We start from the raw sequence: 20,915 nt of genomic DNA, 5'->3' as shown, positions 1-20,915 counted from the left end.
GAGAGACAAGGGCCTGCTCTTGGCTCTCCTCTGATGATCCTTCCTCTCAGCATTTAAACGTCTGTGTGAATAATAATTTCTTGGTGGTTAACTAATTCCTGGTGATGACAGGCACCTAGAAAAACAGTGATGACTTTAATTCCTTCTGCTTTCTTCCCATGGCACAACCTTCTCTGAATTCTAAGGTTGTTGCTATAGATAATTTTCAGGGTATGGAGAGGTGTTTGTTGTGTAGAAGCTGTGTGATGGAAGCAGCCCTGTAGTGCCTGTTTCCAGGTGGTGTGGCTGAAGTCTGCTCAGCTTGGCTTGCAAGCTGCTTCCTTCCAGTGGCACAGCTTTCTCTGGGTTTTAAGATTAATGGGCCATCAGCTGGGGAAAGAGGAGGAGGTGATAGGAGAATGGAAACCTGAAAGTAGTGAGGGGTGAATTTAACACTGCTTATCTCCACCTCTGGTATTTCCTTTGCAAAGTGTTTTGAAAACTGCTTGCACAAGATAGGCAGAGTGTGTTCTGCTCAGGGTAGGGCAGGTGCTGGCAGGATCTTGGGCCATTTTCATGTTAATTCTAGAGGAAAAAGAAAAAAAAAAAAAAAAAGGCACCAATGTGCATGAATTTCAGGAAGATCAGAAGGAAGAAGGAAAGGAGCTCTGGTCTCTTCTGTTCCTGCTCCCCACCTTGTGTGTGTCTGGTCTGCTATTCTGTGTGAAGTCTCCTTCCCCTTCAGGCAGTGCCCAGAGAATGCCAAGAGGGATCATGGCTCTGTTGGACTGGCTTACAAAGTCCAAACAGCACAGACCCTCTGCACCCTCCCTCCTCTCTCCTGTGCAGCCTTGCTGTTCCCAGCTCTGTGCCTGTGCTCATTAACTTTGCAGCCAAGCATCCACCAGCTCTGCAGAGAGGAGATGACAGGACAGCAGCTGTGTAGCAGTTTCATCCCTTCTCTGGACAGAGACCTCAGGAAACACTTCATGCCCAGGTTATCATGAGCCTGTGTTTTCACTGCATGGAGCTGGAGCCATCAGGTCTCATCATAAGGGATGTGTAGTGGGGGGTCAGGACTGCAGCCAGGGAAGGCATGTGCCATGCTTGGGGTACAGGCTGCTTTCCAAAGCTGCTTTAGAGCTGGGGTCTGTGCTGAACTGGGACAACTGGGCACTGGATCTGGGGCAAATGTGGAAATTAGAATGGAAGTGGCTGAGGAAAACTGGTGCTGAAAACCCAGAAATGAGCTTCAGGGTCAAGGTGGGGAGGGAGCAGGATCCCAGTGGAAAGAGGGTGCAAATTTCCTTGTCCTGAGCAATTCATGTGGCAGCACTGGAGAAAAAAGGGGTAGCTGGGAGCTTTAAGCTAACACAAAAAAATAAAGAAGAGATGGGGACAGTCACAGGGAAGGCAGCTATTGTAGAAAATTGTATATTGATATGCAGTTCTGCAATGCAGTACAGGCCAAGAATGGTCATATAATGCCTTGCTGTCTCCATCTGTGATTGACCTAGGATGGTTGCAAAATGGAAGCTTTTCCAGTTCCTGCTAGGAAGGAAAGAGCAGTAGTACTTCAGCTGCATAAATCCTCTTCTTCCTCAGGGGCTGGTGCAGGAAAGGAGGAGGGAGTGGATCTGTTTAACGGTGTTGAAAGGAAGGGAATATGGAAAATGCTATATCCTTTAAGGGAATTATTTGTGTCTCAGCTTCATTGAAAATATTAGAGGCCACTGAAGCCCCAAGAGAGAGATGTGGTAATACGTGGTGGAGCAGGTACAGTGGGGTGAGAGACCTGCTGTCTCCTGTTTTATACTGGGGCTTTTTTTTTTCTGCTGGAGTTACATGAGACCAGAGTGTTTTGCTGCAACAAAATATCAGTGATTTATTTATTTATTGATGTTTTCAGTGTTAAAACTTTAACTTGAAGATTCTTTTTCCCCTTTCTTCAGCTGAGTGCAGCAGGCACAGCTGGGGAGAAGCTCCTGGCGTGCCCTTGAGCTTGCTGTGCAATGAAAGAGCATCTTGATGGATGCCAGACAAAAGGACTAATAAAGTAATATATCCTAATTCTTTTATGCTCAGCAAAACTTGATGGTAACTGCTGAGCAAAACATAATGGGCCTGAATAAAACTGTCATGTGAAATCTTGAAATCATGACAGGGAATTGAGGAATCTGCCATGAGCTCAGAAAAGCTGTTGAATGCATCAGGTGGGAAATACCTTCTCTCTGAACTCCAGTTCTGTTGACTGTTCAAAGCTGTAAGATCTTATGCCTTTTTCCCCTGGCTGGGGTGGTTACCTGTCTGCTCCCCAGCTGCTCTCACAGCAGTGAACAGGACAGCCTGCTCCAGCATCCTGCTGCAGGGCAGGTTTGTGATCCTCTGCTGTGCCCTGGAGCTGTCTTCTGAACAGCTCCCACTCTGTCAACACCCTTTTCACCCTTTGCTGGTGGGACTGGGCACAGGGAGTAGGTTTGGCAATGACAATGCATTTAGACATCCAGACAACCCATATTGGATGGCTTGACTTGGTTGCCTGAATATGGATATTTGTGCCATTTGAGAGGCTCTGGAGGGCCTAGATGTGTGTCTGGAAGGAGTGGCACAGTGAGGTCAGGCAGGATGCTTTAGGATGCCTCAGGTACCCTCGGTGCCTGCACACCCCACCCATGGGTAGAGCCTCCTTTGGGTGGCTGAGCCCTGCTGGTGCTGCCCATGGACCCTGCCCATGGACCCTGCCCACACAGTGCAGGAGGAAGCAGCCATGCCTCCAGCTGCAATCCCCCTGCTGATGGAGCAGAGGATCTGGTTTGCTCCCTTCACCATGGGTTAGTCTGGGGAGCTGCTGTGAATCAACACCCAGGAGCCCCTCTCTGCAGGGCCACTCCAGCAGCTCATAAATGTGACCTTTAACTTTCTTCCCTAGTGCATGATCCTGCATTTAGTCCCAAGGACAATACACTACCCACCACACATACACTACCCACCACATCTAGCACATAAAACTGTGCAGGCACCTCAGGACATTGAGCTGGTAATGATGTGCCCCAACAGTGACTTTCTAAAATCTATCAGTTAGCCACTTTTAATCCTCTCAGTGTCACAAATCAGTGAATCAAATGCACCCTTATAAAGCAAGGGAATTTTTTTTTATCAACTTGACTGTACTGTCAGAAGGATAATGAATGACAGTCTTTTCTTTTGTCACCACTTACACCCCATTACATTCTCATGCAGGACTCTGTCTCATTTAATATCATGTCTCAATTTATCTACCTCTGGTTATCCCTTTGAATGCCAATGCAATATAAACCCACTTTTCTGTTTTTTCATGGTCCCCATAGTTCTTTGGGCACCTGCCTCTATCTAGTTTTCTAATTTCCATTATATCTTTTTTTCCCCTGGTTACAATTCCCAGGGTCAATTACTGCCTTCATCTATAGCTATATTCCTAGCTCATCTTTAACTTTGATGTATTTGTGATCTCTACTGTTTGTGCCTGTTTGTGCACAGGGACTGACCAGGTAAACAGTCCCTTGCACCTTCTTCTGTCACCACAGGGACACTGCTAGACCCCACAATGGAATTGCCATGGCAGAACAACAGGACAGAGCATGGAAGGACCTGGCTTTTCCCAGTCCCTTCTTTGGCAAAACTGCAATTGAATCCTGACAGATACTGAACGATTTCATGCTCTGCAGGGAGCAGATGCCACCAGAAAAATGTTCAATGATAAGTCTCCCTGTTTTCTCTGCCCTGCTGGATGAGTGCAAATGCCATGGCCATCTGAAGCAGAAAAGGACTAAAATGTTGTACTGTCCCAAACGTGGGAGGCAGCATCCTTTCTCAGTCTTTTAATGACAATCTTGACTAGGTGGTTTCTCAGGATAGGAATGCCAATGTACACCAAGAAGTCTGGTAGTAGCAAGTATCCATTTTGCTGAAGATAATCTGTATTTTCCAGGGAGATAAAAAGGTGTCTGGTGGAGAAGAAAAGGACATTGGAAGAATATGGAGCAGGGATGTGGAATACATATGGGTTCCCTGCAGGTGAGTAAGGTTTGGGTGGTAACTCAACTGCCCACTGCTGACCCAGTTAAGAAAAGTGATTTTAAATCCCACCTTTTACTCCTCAGTTAATTGACTTTCATGGTTTGAGGCTGGTTTTCTTTGGAACCTTTTGGAAGCACAGGGGGGCTCCTGGCTGCCTTAGACCCCTGTGTGTGTACAGCAGCAGTGAGATGTCCCAGAAGTGCTGCTGTGCAACAGCCCTGCTCACCATAACCAACACAGGCCTGCCCAGATATGAAGGACCTGGGGCTGCACCTTCCAACAGGCAGATTTGGATGAGTAGGTGCTGAGGAATGTAACCCTCAGGAAAGTTCACTGCTCTGTGGTGACTGACAGGCTGCTAGAGGGAGACTTGTAGTAGCCCATGTGTGCCAAGAGAGCAGCCACAGTCCCCATGACCAGAGTGCAGGAGCTGAGACCAAAACAAAGACCAAAACACAGATTGCTGGAGCAAAGTCAGTGGTGGGGCAACAGGATGGAGCCATTACCTTCTGCTGTTGCAGGAAACAAGGTGTTGCTACCAGCCAGGAAAAGTGACAACCTTCCTGAGCACAGGTATGAGTGCAAAGTGGGCCTTGCTTGGAAAGCTTCATTTTTCCAGCTCCTGAAAGTCTCCCAGAGCTGCATCATCTACCTGGCGCTTGTGGGACTATGTCTGCAGCACTGTGCCAAGTTTCATGAGCAGCAAAGAAACATGTCCAATTATACCATTAAAATGCCATATGTGGTCATATACTACCTGCAGACTTTGTCCTGACAGCTGTAAATGTTGAGTAAGGACCTTGAATAGGCAAGAGACAGTTTAAAAAAACAATCAAGGCATTGGGGATGTTAACCCTGTGAGGGCTTTGCTTTCCAACAGCTCACTATCTCCACAGAGGCTGACTGTCAGGTAAGCAGATGGCCAATGATGGTGTGCAAATGAATGGGCTGCACTGGCTAATGTGATATCCAGCCAAATCATGCTAATGAAGACTTGTTTTGATCTGCCCTAGATTTCTCAGTGAAACAGCCTGTTGAAGTGCCTTGGCCCTTCAGTTCAGTTTTTACAGTTATAAATCCTGGAGTAAATGGAGGGTGACCACATCTAAAGAGCTATTGGGGGAAATTTTTCATTCAAATTTTTGAAGTTTTGGTCTGAGTCCTTATGGTTCAGATTGGTTCTGGAGGGATGTGGAACATTCTCCTCAACACAGCTGGGTGAAGAAATGCTGAGGCTTACCTCTAAACCTGCTGGAGAAGGTGGGCACCATTCAGTCCACTGCTTACCATCTCAGAGATGTTGGCTGGTGGCCTCTCCTGCTCACCTACCCCATCCCAGCTTATATTTGGAGTACTTAGATTTCTTTGTGCTGCATGTGGAACTCAAACTAAAGCAGGGGCCCTCGGGCTGGTGCTCTATACAATTATAAACCCTACTAGATTGAGCTCACCTCACCAGATGAGGATTTCAGGATTTGACATGGATGAATGTGGCTGGATGAGACCAGGCAAACAAATCAGGATAAAACCATCAGCTAGTGATGTGTCAGTTCTCCTCACTGACTTTCATCAGACCAGTTGCTGCAGTGGTGGGACCTGTCAACAACCTGGAGTCACTGTCTGTCTGTTCTGTATTGCAATCTGCATTAAAATGGAAGAAAACCAATCCTGTGAGGAAGGAGAGCCCTGCCCTGAGCCTTACCAGCAGCTTGGTGAGCTGGGAGCCACAGCAGCAGCCGTGCTGGGGAAGCAGAGTGTGATGGCACCAGGCCTGGGGCTGGAGGCTGTGCCTGGTGGGACAGGGCTTTGCCAAGCTGGCACGGAGGGAGCCACAGCAGCAGGGCTGGGACAGAGGCTGTGCTGAGCCCCATGTGCAGCTGAGGGGAAGGTCAGAGCCTGGGGGGAGTGGGAGCCCTGCGTGGGGCCCTGGGGGCACCTAATGCAAACAGGGTGCTTGCACAACACCCCACACCTGCCTCACCCAGACACCCCAGGCTGCTCTTACTTCCACCTTTCTGAGCATCTGAATTCCTGCAAACAAAGAAAGAGAGAAACTAATACAAGTCTGGGGCTGGTTTTTTGTTTTTTGTTTTTTTTTCCACCACACAGTACTCAGAACTAGTGGCCAGAAGTCATAAGGGCAGAGCTTCTTTCACACACCCAAAGATAGGGCAGGAGCTAGCTGACATCCCTGGTCATTATCCCTGTCATCCCTGATGCTGAGCACTTCAGAGCAGGGCAGCAGCCTTCAACCCAGCTCTGCCAAAGAAGCTGCCATGAAAATGCCAGTCCCAAAGTACAGTTGCATCATGCAGAAGGATGTACATGAAGGGAGGAACAAATGCAGTTGGGTTAAAATGCTGTAATAGAAAAAATCAGCCTGGGCACTCATTTGTAAATACTATTTTGTGACATCTCCAGCAGCACATGCTACAACATGCTTCCTCACAGACCCTCTCTGTGCTCTCCCTGGTGCTTTTTTCTCCTTGCAGAGCCATGGTCCTCAGGACAAGGCTTTGATACCCTGCCATGGATTCTGAGAACAGGAGCTGGACTGCAGAGATAGCACAGCTGTTTCACTGTGACAGTGAAACCCACGGGGCTTGTGGTGGCTTTGGGGTTCTTTATTGGGGTGGGAGGGTGCTGCTCTAGCTCTCTGCCAACTCTGCCAGCAGCTGTAGAGCTGGCAGGAGATAAATGGGTGTTACATGGACACCTGTGAGCCTTTAGAGAGATGCCTGGTATTCCTGCCTCTAGGACCAGCTCCCTGGGATGGAGCAGGAGTGTGTTTGTGCTTGTCCAGGTTTCCTGCTAGGATGGGGTTTTGTGGTGCTCGCTTTCCTGGGATGGACGTGTATATTTAGGTTTGTATATTGGGATGCACATTTAGCTCAGAAAATCACAGAGAAGATCTGGGTGGATGTCTGCACCAGTCTGATGGCCTAAATAGGACCAAGAAAAAACACAAGGTTTCTGCTGGCTATTTCTGATAACATCCCAGCTGAGGAGAGCTCAGAGCCAAAATTGTGACTTTGACACTGACCTGCTAAAATGAATAATCAACTTGAATTTACAGTGTCAGAGGAGGTGCTGAAGGGGAGTACTTTTGTTTTGCTTCCAAATCCATAGCAGTAAATTTAACATAGCACCATTATATAGTTCTGCTGCTCTCCTGCTCTGCCTGCCCATTCTCCAGCCAAGCACAGCAGCAGTGCTGGGCCATGTAACTCATTGTCCCTGTGAACATGCTCAGGTGACAGGGACCAGGCCATTCTGTATCTCATGTGACTGAAGAGCTTACAAATCTCGTGGAGCTCCTGGTTAAACTACTTCAGGGAAAACATTTCAGCAGATCCCTTGTGGAATTGGATGGGGAAAAAGATGTTTCAATTTAATTAACAAAAAATAAAAGCTGACTTTTAAAAATTATGAATAGTCACAACCTCTTCAGACCTGTGTTCTCCTTTCCTTGTGCTATTTATTTAAAACACGTGAAACCGGGTGGCAAGCAGAGTCAGTTTCTCCAGGAAGCCAATATCTGCCTCCAAATGCAGGCATCTCTATCCAAATTCAGGGATCATTGTTGACAGCCAAAATAAATTGGTAGGTAGGAAGCACCAGAAAAGAAAAGGAGAAGCAAGGCAAAGCGGCATTTCCAGATCTGTATGCCAAACCCAGGTTACATTCCCGTATCCAGAAACGAGTTTTGGACTTTTCCACGGCAGCCGCGCTCGGCGCTCCCCGCAGGATCGGGCGGGATCAGCTGCTCTCCCGCCTTCTCCGCGCGCCGCTGGCGCCAAAGCCGAGGGCGGGGCACTTCCTCCCGCCGCGCCACCACAATGGGAGGCGGGGCCCCGCCCGCCGCGCCAGCCAATGGGAGCGCGGAGGCGGGCGGTGGTGGGCGTGGCCAGGGCTGTGAGTGGCCAGCCGCCCGTTCTGGCGCCAACTTCGAAGCGGATATAAAGGGCCGGCGCGGGAATCTCCATTCACTGCCGCTCGTCCCGCCGCTGCTCCTTCTGCTGCCGCTCCTGCTGCCGCTGCAGTTCCAACCATGCTGTCCGCCCGCGCCCCGCTCGCCGCCCGCGCCGACCAGCCCCGGGTGTCGCCCAAGAAGAACCAGTCTCCTATGAAGAGTCTGTCGCCCATGAAAGGCCTGGCGCTGAGCGACAAGGAGAATACGGTGAGCGCTCGCCCGCCCTTCCATTCCACCCTCCGCCTGGCAGCGCCGCATCGCGCTCACTCTGCTCTCTCTCTCCGCAGCCCCCCGCGCTCAGCAGCGCCCGCGTCCTGGCCAGCAAGACGGCCCGCAAGATCTTCCAGGAGGGCGACGGCAATCGGGTGAGTGTAGAACGCCGGGAACCGCGCCCGGCCTTGTCCTGTTTCCCGGAGGCCCCTACAACCCGCGCTCCGTTCTTCTCGCCCCGTCGGTGCTCTCTCCTCTCTGCCCCGACCGAGCCCGCTGGTCCCCGCAAGTCACTGCAGCACCACAGCCCGCCCCAGCCCTTCTCCCTAGCAGAGGGGTCTCGGCGCTCCTGGGCCCCTCTCCCTCGGGGGAAGGGTGCTCTCCGCCCTCTCAGGCCCCTCTCCCTCAGGGGGGTGTCTCTTGGCGGGGTTCTCTCCCAGCCCCTCTCCCTCGGGAGGGGATCTCTCGTCCCTCCCAGCCCCTCTCCCTCGGGGGGGGATCTCTCGTCCCTCCCAGCCCCTCTCCCTCGGGGGGGGATCTCTCGTCCCTCCCAGCCCCTCTCCCTCGGGGGGGGGATATCTCGTCCCTCCCAGCCCCTCTCCCTCGGGGGGGGGATCTCTCGTCCCTCCCAGCCCCTCTCCCTCGGGGGGGGGATCTCTCGTCCCTCCCAGCCCCTCTCCCTCGGGGGGGGGATCTCTCGTCCCTCCCAGCCCCTCTCCCTCAGGGGGGGATCTCTCGTCCCTCCCAGCCCCTCTCCCTCAGGGGGGGATCTCTCGTCCCTCCCAGCCCCTCTCCCTCAGGGGGGGATCTCTCGTCCCTTCCAGCCCCTCTCCCTCAGGGGTCTCCCCCCGCTCCCGGCGCTCCCCGAGCGCGGCCCGAGCCGTTCTCCCGCCTTTCCAGGTGCCGCGGGGCGTGGAGGAGGAGGAGCCGCTGCTGCGGGAGAACCCCCGCCGGTTCGTCATCTTCCCCATCCAGTACCACGACATCTGGCAGATGTACAAGAAGGCCGAGGCCTCCTTCTGGACGGCGGAGGAGGTGAGGGGTGGGCGGCCACGGCCCCTCCTGCCTGGGGCAGGGCCCGGCCCTCCCGAGCACCCGTGCCTTATTTACCCTGCATTGTTTTAGGTGGACCTTTCCAAAGACCTCCAGCACTGGGAGTCCCTGAAGCCTGAGGAGAAGTACTTCATTTCTCATGTCCTCGCCTTCTTTGCTGCCAGTGATGGCATTGTCAACGAGAATTTGGTGAGTGTGTAAAAGTCCCGACAGAAATACCACTTTGGGTGGGTAAACAGATAACTCACAAGGTGGTGTGTTTGCTGTGGCTGATCCAGCTGGTTTTCTGGATCATGGAGTGTCACAACATTAGCATGCATAGGGAGGGTAGTCCTGTGCTAATTAATATATTTGGGCCGGTTTTGTAATCTCCAAGTTTGCCCACTCCCCACTGGGCACTGAGTGCTGCCCTACAGTAACACTTGGCTGTTTCACAGCCCATGTTCTTCTATCCTCTGTGCTCTTACTCCTAATGGAGAATAAGTAAAACTAAGACCTTTTTTCATGGGGCCAAAGAATACCCTCTGAATTGAAATTCTGAGAGGTTGTGGCTTCGTGTATTGCTGTTAGTGATCCACATTTCTGGAACTGATCTGAAGATGATTGTGTGGACTGACCAATACAGCATTTATGCCTCCAACCTGCAAATTACAAACACTTGCTAATGCTTGCTTATTTCCTCTAGGTGGAGCGGTTCAGTCAAGAAGTACAAATCACAGAAGCTCGTTGTTTCTATGGCTTCCAAATTGCCATGGAAAATATACATTCAGAGATGTACAGTCTTCTTATTGACACCTACATTAAGGATTCTAAGGAGAGGTTTGTATTGCTTGATGATGAAAAGTTCAAAACTCAGGAAATATTCAGAATTTAGCTAATTCATGTCAATTGTTCACTGTCAGGCTAATTTTGGGATGTAACTTAGACTTATAAGAAGCCACTGCTATTTAAGAGCAGTTTTACTTCACAATATCTTTTTTCCTCTGAGGTGTAAGACCTTGCTTAGATTAAGACACTCAGTACTGACAAAAAGGAATCATACAATATAAAAAATGAAGTGAAATAAGGGGAGTATATTAAGTTGGTTTTACTGCTACTTAAAAAGCTTGCTGTGTCATTTCTGCTCTGAGATGCTAAATTCTAGCAAGAGCTGCTTACATGAGGGGTGTGATGCCTTTGTACTGCAAACTGGATTTTGCTTAATCTCTAGTTTTGACAGTCTTGTTTAAGTACACTTGGTGAAACAGTTCTCCCCTTGATATTGTAATGGGAATTCACATGAACTGGTGTTGTGATGGGTATGTGAGAGAAGTAGTTGGCTGGAACAGAGCTAGATTGGTGCCAGGTAAAAGGGGGAAGGACAGTTACCAGGATGGAGGTGCAGAGCAAGTTTAAGTGATCAAGACTGTTCATGGCAGTGAATCCTTATTCTGCTGATTGTGCTGATGTCTTATCCTAAAGAGTTTTATCTTTCTTAGGGAATTCCTTTTCAATGCTATTGAAACGTTACCGTGTGTTAAAAAGAAGGCAGATTGGGCCATGTGCTGGATTGGGGACAAGAAAGCAACATATGGTGAGTAGAACTATTGGAAACAAAGTGAAATTCTTCTCATAAAGATAGAGGAACCACCATTTCTCCAGACTTCACGATTAACAGGGATTATTGCTGCCACAGGGAGGGTACATGCCCTCCAGTATAAGATACTGGTGTAATTCCAAATATGAAGAAAATAATTTTCATCTTCAAATGAGCTACTGACAGAAAATCTTTGTCAAGTTCCTGACATCAGGAATAATAAGGTCATGTGGCAATCATCATCTACCTGACTATATTATCAAACTGTAAATTGCTGCCACATGTCAGGACATGTCATGGCCATCTATAGCCAGTGCTCATGTCTGGTTGGAGACTGTAGCTCCTCTCCCTTGGTGATTCCTCATGGCTTGTTTCAAAGGTGAGGTGGTACAAATCATTATTTCACTAGTATTGAAACATTTTTCATGGCCAGAGATGTGCAGACACTGACTGAAATCAGCTGCCAAAATGACTTCTCTTTTTAGTGAGTCATCTGAAAAAGGATAATATTGAGGGCTGACCTGGGGGGAAAGGAGCCTTGGCTTTGGCTACTTCATGGCTACTCTGCTTCCTACCATGTGTGTTTTGTTTAATGATCAGGAATATTTAATAATTTTCAAGCACAGGCCATAGTACACTTTGGCAGAAACAACTTAATTTGCTTTGTAGGCTGTAGTTTGCAACTTGTGTATCAATCCTGTTAAGTTTTCTGTTTGGTATTAATATCAGTCTTCTCTTAACAGGAGAACGTGTTGTAGCCTTTGCAGCTGTGGAAGGAATCTTCTTTTCTGGCTCTTTTGCATCAATTTTTTGGCTGAAGAAAAGAGGATTAATGCCTGGACTCACTTTTTCTAATGAACTTATCAGTAGAGATGAGGTATGAGTCAAATTCTAGCAGTTAAGATGGTAATGTGCCACGGTAGCTCACAGTAATGATGCTCGATTGGAATCTATATTTTAAGTAGTATATTTAGAAACAGGCAGACTATAAAGCTCACTAAAGTGTGTAAACGTGTGTCACTGTGGATCTTGCAGAAGAGTATGAATGAATTTAGCATTTTACCTCCTCTGAAGTAGTTGGAGTGTTCTCACCAATGCTCACAGCTGCTGTGCCTTGCACTGGCAGAACTTGCTTGTGATGCCTTCTTGTGAGGCAGAAAGTTGTCTGTAGGAAAGAGTAATATGGCAAAGGTGATGCCACTTATTCTGTGCTCTTTTAAATCAGTGTTCCTGAAATGATTTTCTGAAACATCTTTCCAGGGTTTGCACTGTGATTTTGCCTGCCTCATGTTCAAGCACTTGATACACAAACCATCAGAAGAGAGAGTAAAGGAAATCATCATGAATGCTGTTCTCATAGAACAGGTAACTATGCCTCTTGTTTAGGAACTTCATTGCAATCAAAGCTGGGGAGTGTTGGGCATAAAACTAACCTAGATGATAGATAGTGCATATCAGTTTTTTTACATAACATGTTTGTTATCTGCAGGAATTCTTGACAGAGGCACTGCCTGTGAAGCTGATTGGCATGAACTGCACCTTAATGAAACAGTATATTGAGTTTGTGGCAGACAGGCTTATGTTGGAGCTGGGATTTAACAAGGTAAGGCTCTAATACACTGAATACTTCATGGGGAAAAGATAATGTTAAGTTTCATTTCCTTCAGAAATCCAAATCCTAATTTGGCTGCAGCAATATTGTTTTAACTTTTAAAATGATTTAGCAGTTCTGCTACATCCTGTTTGGAGACCCACAGAAGAAAGAGCAGAAGGATGCTATGGAAAAAGCTGTATTAAATGTGTTTCTGTTTACTGCAGCTAACAGAGGATAGGAGAAAATAGGGTAGAGAAGGTTTGGGGCAGAGATTTTTGTCCACTTCATAGTAAGCCTGCTGATGCTGCCATTAGACTCCTTCCAACTGATCTCTAATGCTCTTGCATGCTCAAAATGTGAGCACCTGCAGTGACCATAGAATTGCCTGTGTATTTCAGATCTACAAAGCAGAGAATCCTTTTGACTTCATGGAAAACATCTCTCTGGAAGGCAAGACGAATTTCTTTGAGAAGCGAGTAGGTGAATATCAGAGGATGGGGGTCATGTCGAAGCCCACGGACAACTCTTTCACCCTGGATGCAGAGTTTTGAGTGACCTGGGACCCTGTGCATTAATGTGCATCCTGCCCTGTTTACAGGGAAGCACCCAGTGTGCTGAGTCAGTGTGACTCGAGACCTGTCCTGGCATCCCACTCTTGTGAAGTGTGGTGGTGTTGGTATACTTTAAAAGGCTGGTGTAGCTCCAGCAGTAAACCCCTTTTTAATTATTAGATTTTGCCAATGGTGTTAATACATAGGATGCTCAGGTATCTTACAGCACATGTTATTCCACTCCATGAAAGATACTATACTTCCTTCTGCAAGATGGGAGGTTGTGGGCACTGACCCCTGGATTCTGCTGTTCTCACCATAAACAGAGGAACAGTTTAAAAATTCCAGTTGTAAATTTGTTCAATAGTCTGTAGAAATCTCTGGAGGCAACTACATGATAACCTCACTGCTTTTTTAGCAGATTTTAAGTTTACCATTTTTACTATTTTAATAGTTTGTACATAAACCTGGCACTTTAATGTTTTAAATAAACAACCGTATTGTAATATTCAACAATAGTAAAATGCATGTCAAAATCTTTTGCAGCCTAACCTTTTTTAATTTGTGCTTCTTTCTGGGTATGTAATTTAAGAATGGTGCTGTGAATTAAACTATTCATATTAAAACATATGAAAGAACAGGAAGAAACTTGGTATGAAAGGTAAAGAACTAAATTGGGTATTCTGGGTACTGAAGAATAAGATGCAGCTGGCTTGTGGACTTGATTGCTTTTTTTAATACCTGGGAACATTATTTCATGTAATAAAAGAGCTGGTTGCACTCAGTGTTGTACTGGCTTCAGTGCTCCAGTGAGCAGAGTTGTGTGCTGATTTAGTTTTGAATTGCTGTTTTTCTGAAGAAATGCAAGGTTTTCAGGAAATGGCTTCTTAGTCATGTGGTTGATGCCAAGTGAAATTGTGCTTAGCTCTGAATTTCAGACTGACTGCAGCAAACAGATGATGTTTCATGGTTAATTCAGTGGTTCAGTATTCTGAGCTTTGCATCACACCAGTTCAGTCTTGGTTTTAATGCATAAAAGCAGTGAAAACAATATATGCACTACAACATGGTTATTCCACACTAAACAGCAGTAAAAATGAGTATGCTTTATAACTGATGCAAGGTGTGTGGCCTGTGAAGGAATTCCTCTGGTCTCAGAGCTCCTGGAAATGATCTGCAGTGAGATTAAATGACAGTGGGATAGGCTGAAAATGGCTGCAGCCTTCCTGTACAATAGGAGTTTATCCATTATATAGTCTAATATCCAGCAAGGAATGTTTCTTTCCTCAAGCAATAGTTAAAGTGAATAAGCTTTGTAGAGCTCAAAACCTTTTCCTTGACAGGAAAGAACACTGGAATGTTTCTTGCTGCTCAAGTGCTCCCTCTCTTAAAGCACAGTAATTGTGGTGCTTCTTTGAGAGACGCTGCCTTGGTGTAAAATCAACTGGCTTGCAGGTCTTTGCTCTTGATTGCACTGAAGGTGATGCTGTGTGACTGCTCTTCCCCTGAGTCTGAAGCTAGCAGGATACACGAGGCTATCCTAAGGAGAAATCCCCAATAAATAATTAAAAAATCCTAACCTCCAAAGCTGAATTCAAGATGGAGAGCTGTTAACTGACAGCTCTAATGAAGGCCTTGCAGCACTGATGCTGCTAACAGGTCAGTGATTGCAGTGGCCTGAGAATAATGTGTTAGGAACTGGAACAGGGATGTGCTAAATTAGACAGCTAGACACATTATTTTGAAGTACTGGAATTTAATGCTTGTTTCTGCCTAAATACCAGCATTTCCTTCTCAGTAAATTAGGCTTGGTGCTTTTTCTTGGCTTCTCTCAGCAGTCAAAGCTTTGATCAAATTAAGTGATAAAAGCATCAGAAGTCAGAGTGTTAAGGCTGTATTGTCTAGAGCACAAAAGAGGCAGTAATAAAATACTGAGATTAGTTTGGACCCGAGTAGGATTTTCAGGATTCAATTTATATTCAAATCTGTTAATTTATATACTTAGATTATGTATAAAAAGGCTAAAACTTCTGATCTATGAGCAGGGTCTACCTGTATTAGAGCCATCTCTTCCCATTTGATTCTTGCTATGTGCCAAGGATCAATGTGCAAACAATTAGGGCAGGAAGATTTAATCTGCTGTCTGCAATCCTGGGAAATGGGAACTGGAACTATTTTCAGCATAATATAGGAGAACTGCTTGGAATGGATATGATGGCCAAGTAATCAGTTATAATGGGAGGTGGAAAGAATGTCCCTTTTAGCCAAGCATTGCACTTATGGGGTAATAGATCCTGTAGTTGTGCACACATTACAGATAGATTAGATAGGAATTAGAAGTCATTCAACAGGAGAGCAAGGCTTGCTGTGGCTGCTGTTAATCTTATTCCTGCTGCTGATGTCTAAATGCTTAGTTTTGGTATATGTACCTGCTGTGATGCAAGTCAATTTTTCCTGTACAGTCTGGAGACAAGCTGTGCATCTGATCCCATCTATTTTAATTCTCTGTTCTCACAAGGATTGAATGTCTTGCTGTTGCTTAGTTTGGACAGATTGTCCAAATCTTGATGAAACACTTGTTTACTGAAAAGGGATTACTTTCCAAGTTGACTATGATACCAGTTATTTGGACACTTGATCCTCTTTAAGAATTGAGGAGATAAGTCTTATTTCTTTCAAAAAAATAAACTAATACTCCCCCAAATAAATTTCAATGAAAATTTAAATGGTCTTTTGGAATATATTTTGAAATGGAGTTTGGAGAACCAGGAGAGATTTGAAGTGATAAAATTTGTTTTTATTTGTGTGTAAGTCAGAATTGCTGTCTGCAATTGCCACAGACAAGTGTAAAGTGATTAGGCTAGTAGAGGGGAAAAATGCTGAGGGGTAAGTAAAACTGGATGCATTTGATGATGCAATGGTACTGCTCTAATGTTGGTGGTAAATTTATTCATAACTGATCCCAAGCTACCCTCTGTATTTATTGCTGTTAAAATTAATGGCTTTTAGTAGCAGCAGATAAAATGGGAGAAGAGTAGCCTCCAGCATAGTTGTTCTTGTTACATTTTTTATTGCAATTTATTAAAGCCAAACACACAGGTTCAAGTAAGAAAGCTTTCATAACTCCTTAATTAACACATTTTCACATCACATGTCAAACGTTGAAATCTTGACAATGTGGAGGAGTAAGAAGCAACCTAACATCAGCCTTGTCCTCAGGAAGTAACTGCAACATCAGAGTGTAACAAGTAGAAAATCCCCTGATTTCTCAAGTTTCCTGGGGTGATTACAGGAATCTGTGCCCAGAAGAAGTCAGAGAATAATTGCAGCTGCTTGTGCCTGCAACAGGGCACAGCCTGTGACTCTGAAGGCACATTAATAGTCTGGTGTGATCCCTGATGGGGTAACCACTTCCTCCACACCAGTGAGTCAGAAACTGCCTGGCAGATGCAGGGAGTTGTCTTATTCCAAGCCTATTTTTCACAGCCTGCTTTGTTTAAGCTGTTGATTCCCTCTTGGAACTTTGGCCCCTCTTTTTGTGCATGGTGCACTATGAGGAGTAAGTGCTTTCATCAGGAAAGGTTTGAGAGCTACAGAGTTAAGACTCATGTCCTGTTTGCTGATGGACAGCTAGTTCTTTGTTAGGAGCTCATCCTCTGAGTTTGTTTCTGGGATCCTACGATCCACAAGGACAGTCTTTGCTTCTGTGGTAAAGCAATCCTTACATGAAGAATGATGAAAGATTAGGCTAATGGGAAAAATAATATGTCAGACACTGGTTTTACATTTCAAGTTATGCCCAATGGATTGCTGAAATAATGTTAATATTGCTGCTTCCTGCGCCTGCAGAGAAGTGAGAGGAAAACTTTATCCCTTTAGGGAATATCTCAGCCCCCAGTGATGAGATCTTACTGATATCATTAATCAGCAGATAAATGGTAGTGTTTGGCCATCTGCTCTTAGAAACAGCTGTGGGACCCTGGATTGGGTGAAGAAGGAATATCAGCTTTTAGTATTTTTTTTGTTTTTTTAAACTTCAACTATCTAGAGAAAATTACCTTAGTGGGATATTCTTGCACTTCTGTCAAATAACCAAATTACTCCTGCTTTTCTCCTATTTATTGTATGTAGTTAGTACCACAGGTGATATCACTTTGTCCATACAGCACTTTGGAGCATTTGCCTGATGTGTTGAGGTTTTTCTCTTGGCCTAAGGGTGAAGGCTCCAGTGCTGGGTAAACTCAAGTGCTTCTGAGATACAGACTGGGAAAAAAAGGCATCCCAGGCCAGTTTCTGCTGCCTGTCACTGGTAAGTAATTTGTGCTTTCTAAGTAACTTTAGGGCTTTGCTGAAAGTAGGGGAGAATTTGCAGTTCTTAAGTGTCCAAATATTGAGTTCTGAGCTTGCAAAAAAATCTCAAAATGCTGAGCTGTGCTTTGGTTCTTTTTGGGGTCAGGGGTTGCTGCTACTTCTGTTACAAGGTGCTGCTGATATAATCAGAGATGGCTTGGGTCATTCTTGCACCCCTGGATTTGCCCTAGCAGAGAGTTGAGTTTAATTTTTTGCTAGATTTTCATTTTAACAAGGATCCAGTAAATGGATTGTCAGGTAGCTAAGGTTTAATGCCATCCATACAAACTGTGGGGCAACAAAGACAGTTCTATGAAGAGTGAGGTATTTGGACCCAGAGGAAGATGCCTGCAGGTATGTATTTGTAGATAAACTAATATTTAGGCAAGTTAGTCCTTGCAATCTAAGTATATCTGCATCTTTGGCACATGAGTACTTGTACAGCAATTTATTTCATATTTTGCTGGTTGTTTCTGATGCCTTTAGCCACATTGCCAGGTGTTTTCTCTATCCTTCTCAAGGTAGGGAGCTGCCTACCTTGTTTGTCCTTTCAGTCACATGTCAGAATCCAGCTCCTAGATGCTCCCAAAGGTGTTACCCAGTGTTCTGGGTAACTCAGAGGCATTAGTGGGCTCATGTAGATCCAGGGCAGGCAGCAGCAAACACCACACTTGTGTTGTGTGTTTTCCAGCATCCTGCAGCCTTGTGGGCTGCTCTGCTGCCTGGGACTGCAGTGAGTCTGCTTTCTGACTGGTGTTGGCCAAAGCTTCCCTGCTTCTCTCTGGAAGATGTTGCCTTATTAAAATGAAGACATTTTGTCAGCATTTGTCTCTCTTGACCGGGAAAATCCTGATATGATTCAAAATTAAGATATGCATTTGGCTTCTGCTGTGTTTTTTGTGGTGGCTGTAGTACTTCCCGTAAAGATTTTGGTTTGATGTGATCAGGAGCTTGCAGTATGTTTAAATGCTTCAGAATGGATCTCCATCTTCCTAGCCCTGGATCTCTGCTCTGGGAGACATTAAAATGTATTCTTCTGATTCAGGACACAAACAGCAGTTGTGAGCTGCCACCTGCTTTAGTTTAATCCTGGTTCCATAAGTAGCAAAGATTATAGTTACAGTTGAATTTCCATGTCTCTGCCTCTTCTTGATATTTAATTGAATGATTTATCTCTTCTTGAACTTACTTTCAAGGTAAACCTCAAAAAAGAAATAACAAAACCCCTGCACTTCCTTGCTTTAAAAGTTGACATTCAGCAAGCAGCAGTGGCTTGGCAGGGGAACAGTGAGCAGGTGTTGGGTGAGGGTGAGAACAGGGTTGAGGTAAGGAATGTATTAGAATGGAAAATCTCAAGATAGGGAAACATTGGCTGGGCCAAGTGTTCAGTGTCTGTTCTGGCTGTAAATTTCTGCAATGTCACTTAAATGCAATGTCAGCTATAAGAATGACTAAATGTAATTCACTCATAAAAGAAATTGAAATATTAAGTGTATATTGGATTTTGTAATAACTTTAGGCAGAACACACTAGGTTTATCAGAGGCTTAGCAATAACTTTGCTCTTTCAATTACTGCTTGTGAAAATTGCATCTCATTCTATTGATATAACTATTGCAGTTACTGTTCATAATACTATAAATATGTTTGGATATACAGACTTTGGAGAAGTTATTCTGGTCTGGGTTTATTGCAGTGTGTGGATTAAGACTGGCAAATGTTGGGCAACCTAAAAGGATTATTTTAATACACATTTTCATAAAATGGTTATCCCTTATCTAATTGAAAAGCTATTTACTATGCTAAATAGGCTAATTTTACGGTAAGTTTTTAATTTTGCCACCATTCCATTATTTAGCTGTGATGCTGCATTTGCTGCTACTAAATTCCTGGGATTATATGTGAAATAGTTGGATGGCTGGGTTGCATTTAAATTAATTAAAGCAAAAATATTTGAAACAAAATGTTAAATATTGCTGTGTAGATATTCAAGAAGCAGATGTGATTTCACCACTTATATCCCCAAATAGCACATGCAAAAGCAGATTGAGAAACATTTGAATATGTCTATACACTCAAGTGTAGCAGGTTCCCCAGGGAGGGAATTTTGTGTGGCTTAAGGGAAGTTGTTCATCACGATGGAGTAGTTTTGTTGAAGAAGCCTTTTAGGAAAGGGCTTTCCAAAACCAGTCATCACACAAGTGGTCCCAGAGGTTGTGCTGAGGTGAGCAGGCAGGGGCTGGTTGGCAGGGAGCAGCTGTGCCCCTTGGGGTGGCACATGGGGATCCCCATGACTGCCAACAGCACTGCTCTGCCACCTCAACTGTTCTTTCACTTGTCTTGTTTGGAGCAGTTTGTGCTGCAGCACGTTCCCTGTCCAAGCAGTACATGTGGCTGTCACCAGGGGGGCTCCTTGGTAAAGAAAGCAGCAGCTGCTGCAGCAGCTCAGGTGACAGTGCCAAGCAGGGGCTGTTTATGGGGTGCCAGGTGTCTGTCACACCTGGGGACAGCTGGGCTGCAGGAGCTCTCTCTCCCTGTATGAGTATGGTCCACACTGCCTGTTCAGAGTGCAGGGCAAGAGATTACATGTGCAAATCCTGCTCTGCTCAGGATTTCATAGCAGACTGATTCCTTCAGTGGGGTACAGGCTGCTGTGTTTTTGGGGGAGCTGCCTGTTCTGCAGCATGGGTGCTTTTCTTGTGACCTCACAGACATGGGACTAAATGGAAGGGTATCATATGTGCTAATTCACCATGCAACACAACAGCTGAGGATGGGAGTGGCTTTCTTGTGGATGTGTATTTTAGTGAATGCCAGACTTTTGTTTGTGCTCTCTGTCATTCACCTCTCAGGGTGAATTCACCTTTCTGGACTGTGCTATGCTCTTTTTGGGGTGCTGGGGCTATAGCAAACAAACAGTATAACTCCTGTGGAGGAGTGCCACCCCAAGTGCCCTCAGCAGGGACAGATCCTTATGTCTTTAATCTTAACTTCTTCCCTCAGAAATCAAGGTCATGGCTCCCCTTAAGCCTTTAGCAGATAAAGGTAGTTCAAGCAGAAAGGTAGATTTAATGGGGTGAGAAGAGAGCAGAGAGGGGTTTTTGACTCTGTCCTACAGATCCTCTAATTGGGGTTGGTTCTCAGTTCAGGGTAGAGTCAGTCCAGGAATAATTATTTGGGTGCAATCACATAGTAAATTGAGGTTGAGGGGTTAAAGGTGGGTTTATTATGCCTGAACCTCTGCTGCTGAACAAAAGCACCAGGTGATACTTAAACCAGGTAGAAGGGGGGGGGGTGGTGTATCTGAATTGTGGCAAAAAACCCGTGTATTGTTGTGCTCATAGTTCAGCTAAAATTAATTCTAAATGGGCTGTGCTGTAAGCTGAGATGTTACATCTCCTGAGCTGCACAAGTGCAGGGGTTCCCTGTGGGGTGTTGACCTGGGTGGCTTTGAGGACTGAGCCTGTGTTCATACTGCTGCCAGCACAAAGGTGCTGGGATGTGGCTGTTGGCAGGAGCTGGGGCTGGCAGCAGTGGGTGCCCAGCCTCAGCTCTTCCTGCTGCAGCCTCACCA

General features: G+C 45.7%; 1 protein-coding gene across 1 annotated transcript; it reads left to right on the top strand.

The window, feature by feature from the left end:
* Positions 1-8,029: 8,029 nt before the first annotated feature.
* RRM2 (ribonucleotide reductase regulatory subunit M2) lies at positions 8,030-13,776 on the top strand. The gene is made up of 10 exons (XM_079298684.1): positions 8,030-8,215; positions 8,296-8,373; positions 9,119-9,253; positions 9,344-9,460; positions 9,957-10,090; positions 10,750-10,844; positions 11,591-11,724; positions 12,108-12,212; positions 12,337-12,450; positions 12,840-13,776. The coding sequence occupies exons 1-10, from the start codon at positions 8,087-8,089 to the stop codon at positions 12,990-12,992; spliced, it is 1,194 nt and encodes a 397-aa protein (XP_079154810.1). The 5' UTR covers positions 8,030-8,086; the 3' UTR covers positions 12,993-13,776.
* The last annotated feature ends 7,139 nt before the right edge of the window (positions 13,777-20,915 follow it).

The sequence above is a fragment of the Erithacus rubecula genome (genome assembly GCF_903797595.1).
Source record: "Erithacus rubecula genome assembly, chromosome: 2".
Classification (NCBI taxonomy): Eukaryota; Metazoa; Chordata; class Aves; order Passeriformes; family Muscicapidae; genus Erithacus; species Erithacus rubecula.
Note: the sequence above shows the minus strand (reverse complement) of the source record. Positions and strands in the feature narration are given on the sequence as shown.

Bases quoted from the DNA above. Each gene is read 5' to 3' on its own strand.
- RRM2 (XM_079298684.1), top strand. From the start codon at position 8,087: ATGCTGTCCGCCCGCGCCCCGCTCGCCGCCCGCGCCGACCAGCCCCGG. The intron at 10,091-10,749 runs GTTTGTATTGCT...TATCTTTCTTAG, and splicing joins ATTAAGGATTCTAAGGAGAG to GGAATTCCTTTTCAATGCTA. The intron at 12,213-12,336 runs GTAACTATGCCT...TGTTATCTGCAG, and splicing joins ATGCTGTTCTCATAGAACAG to GAATTCTTGACAGAGGCACT.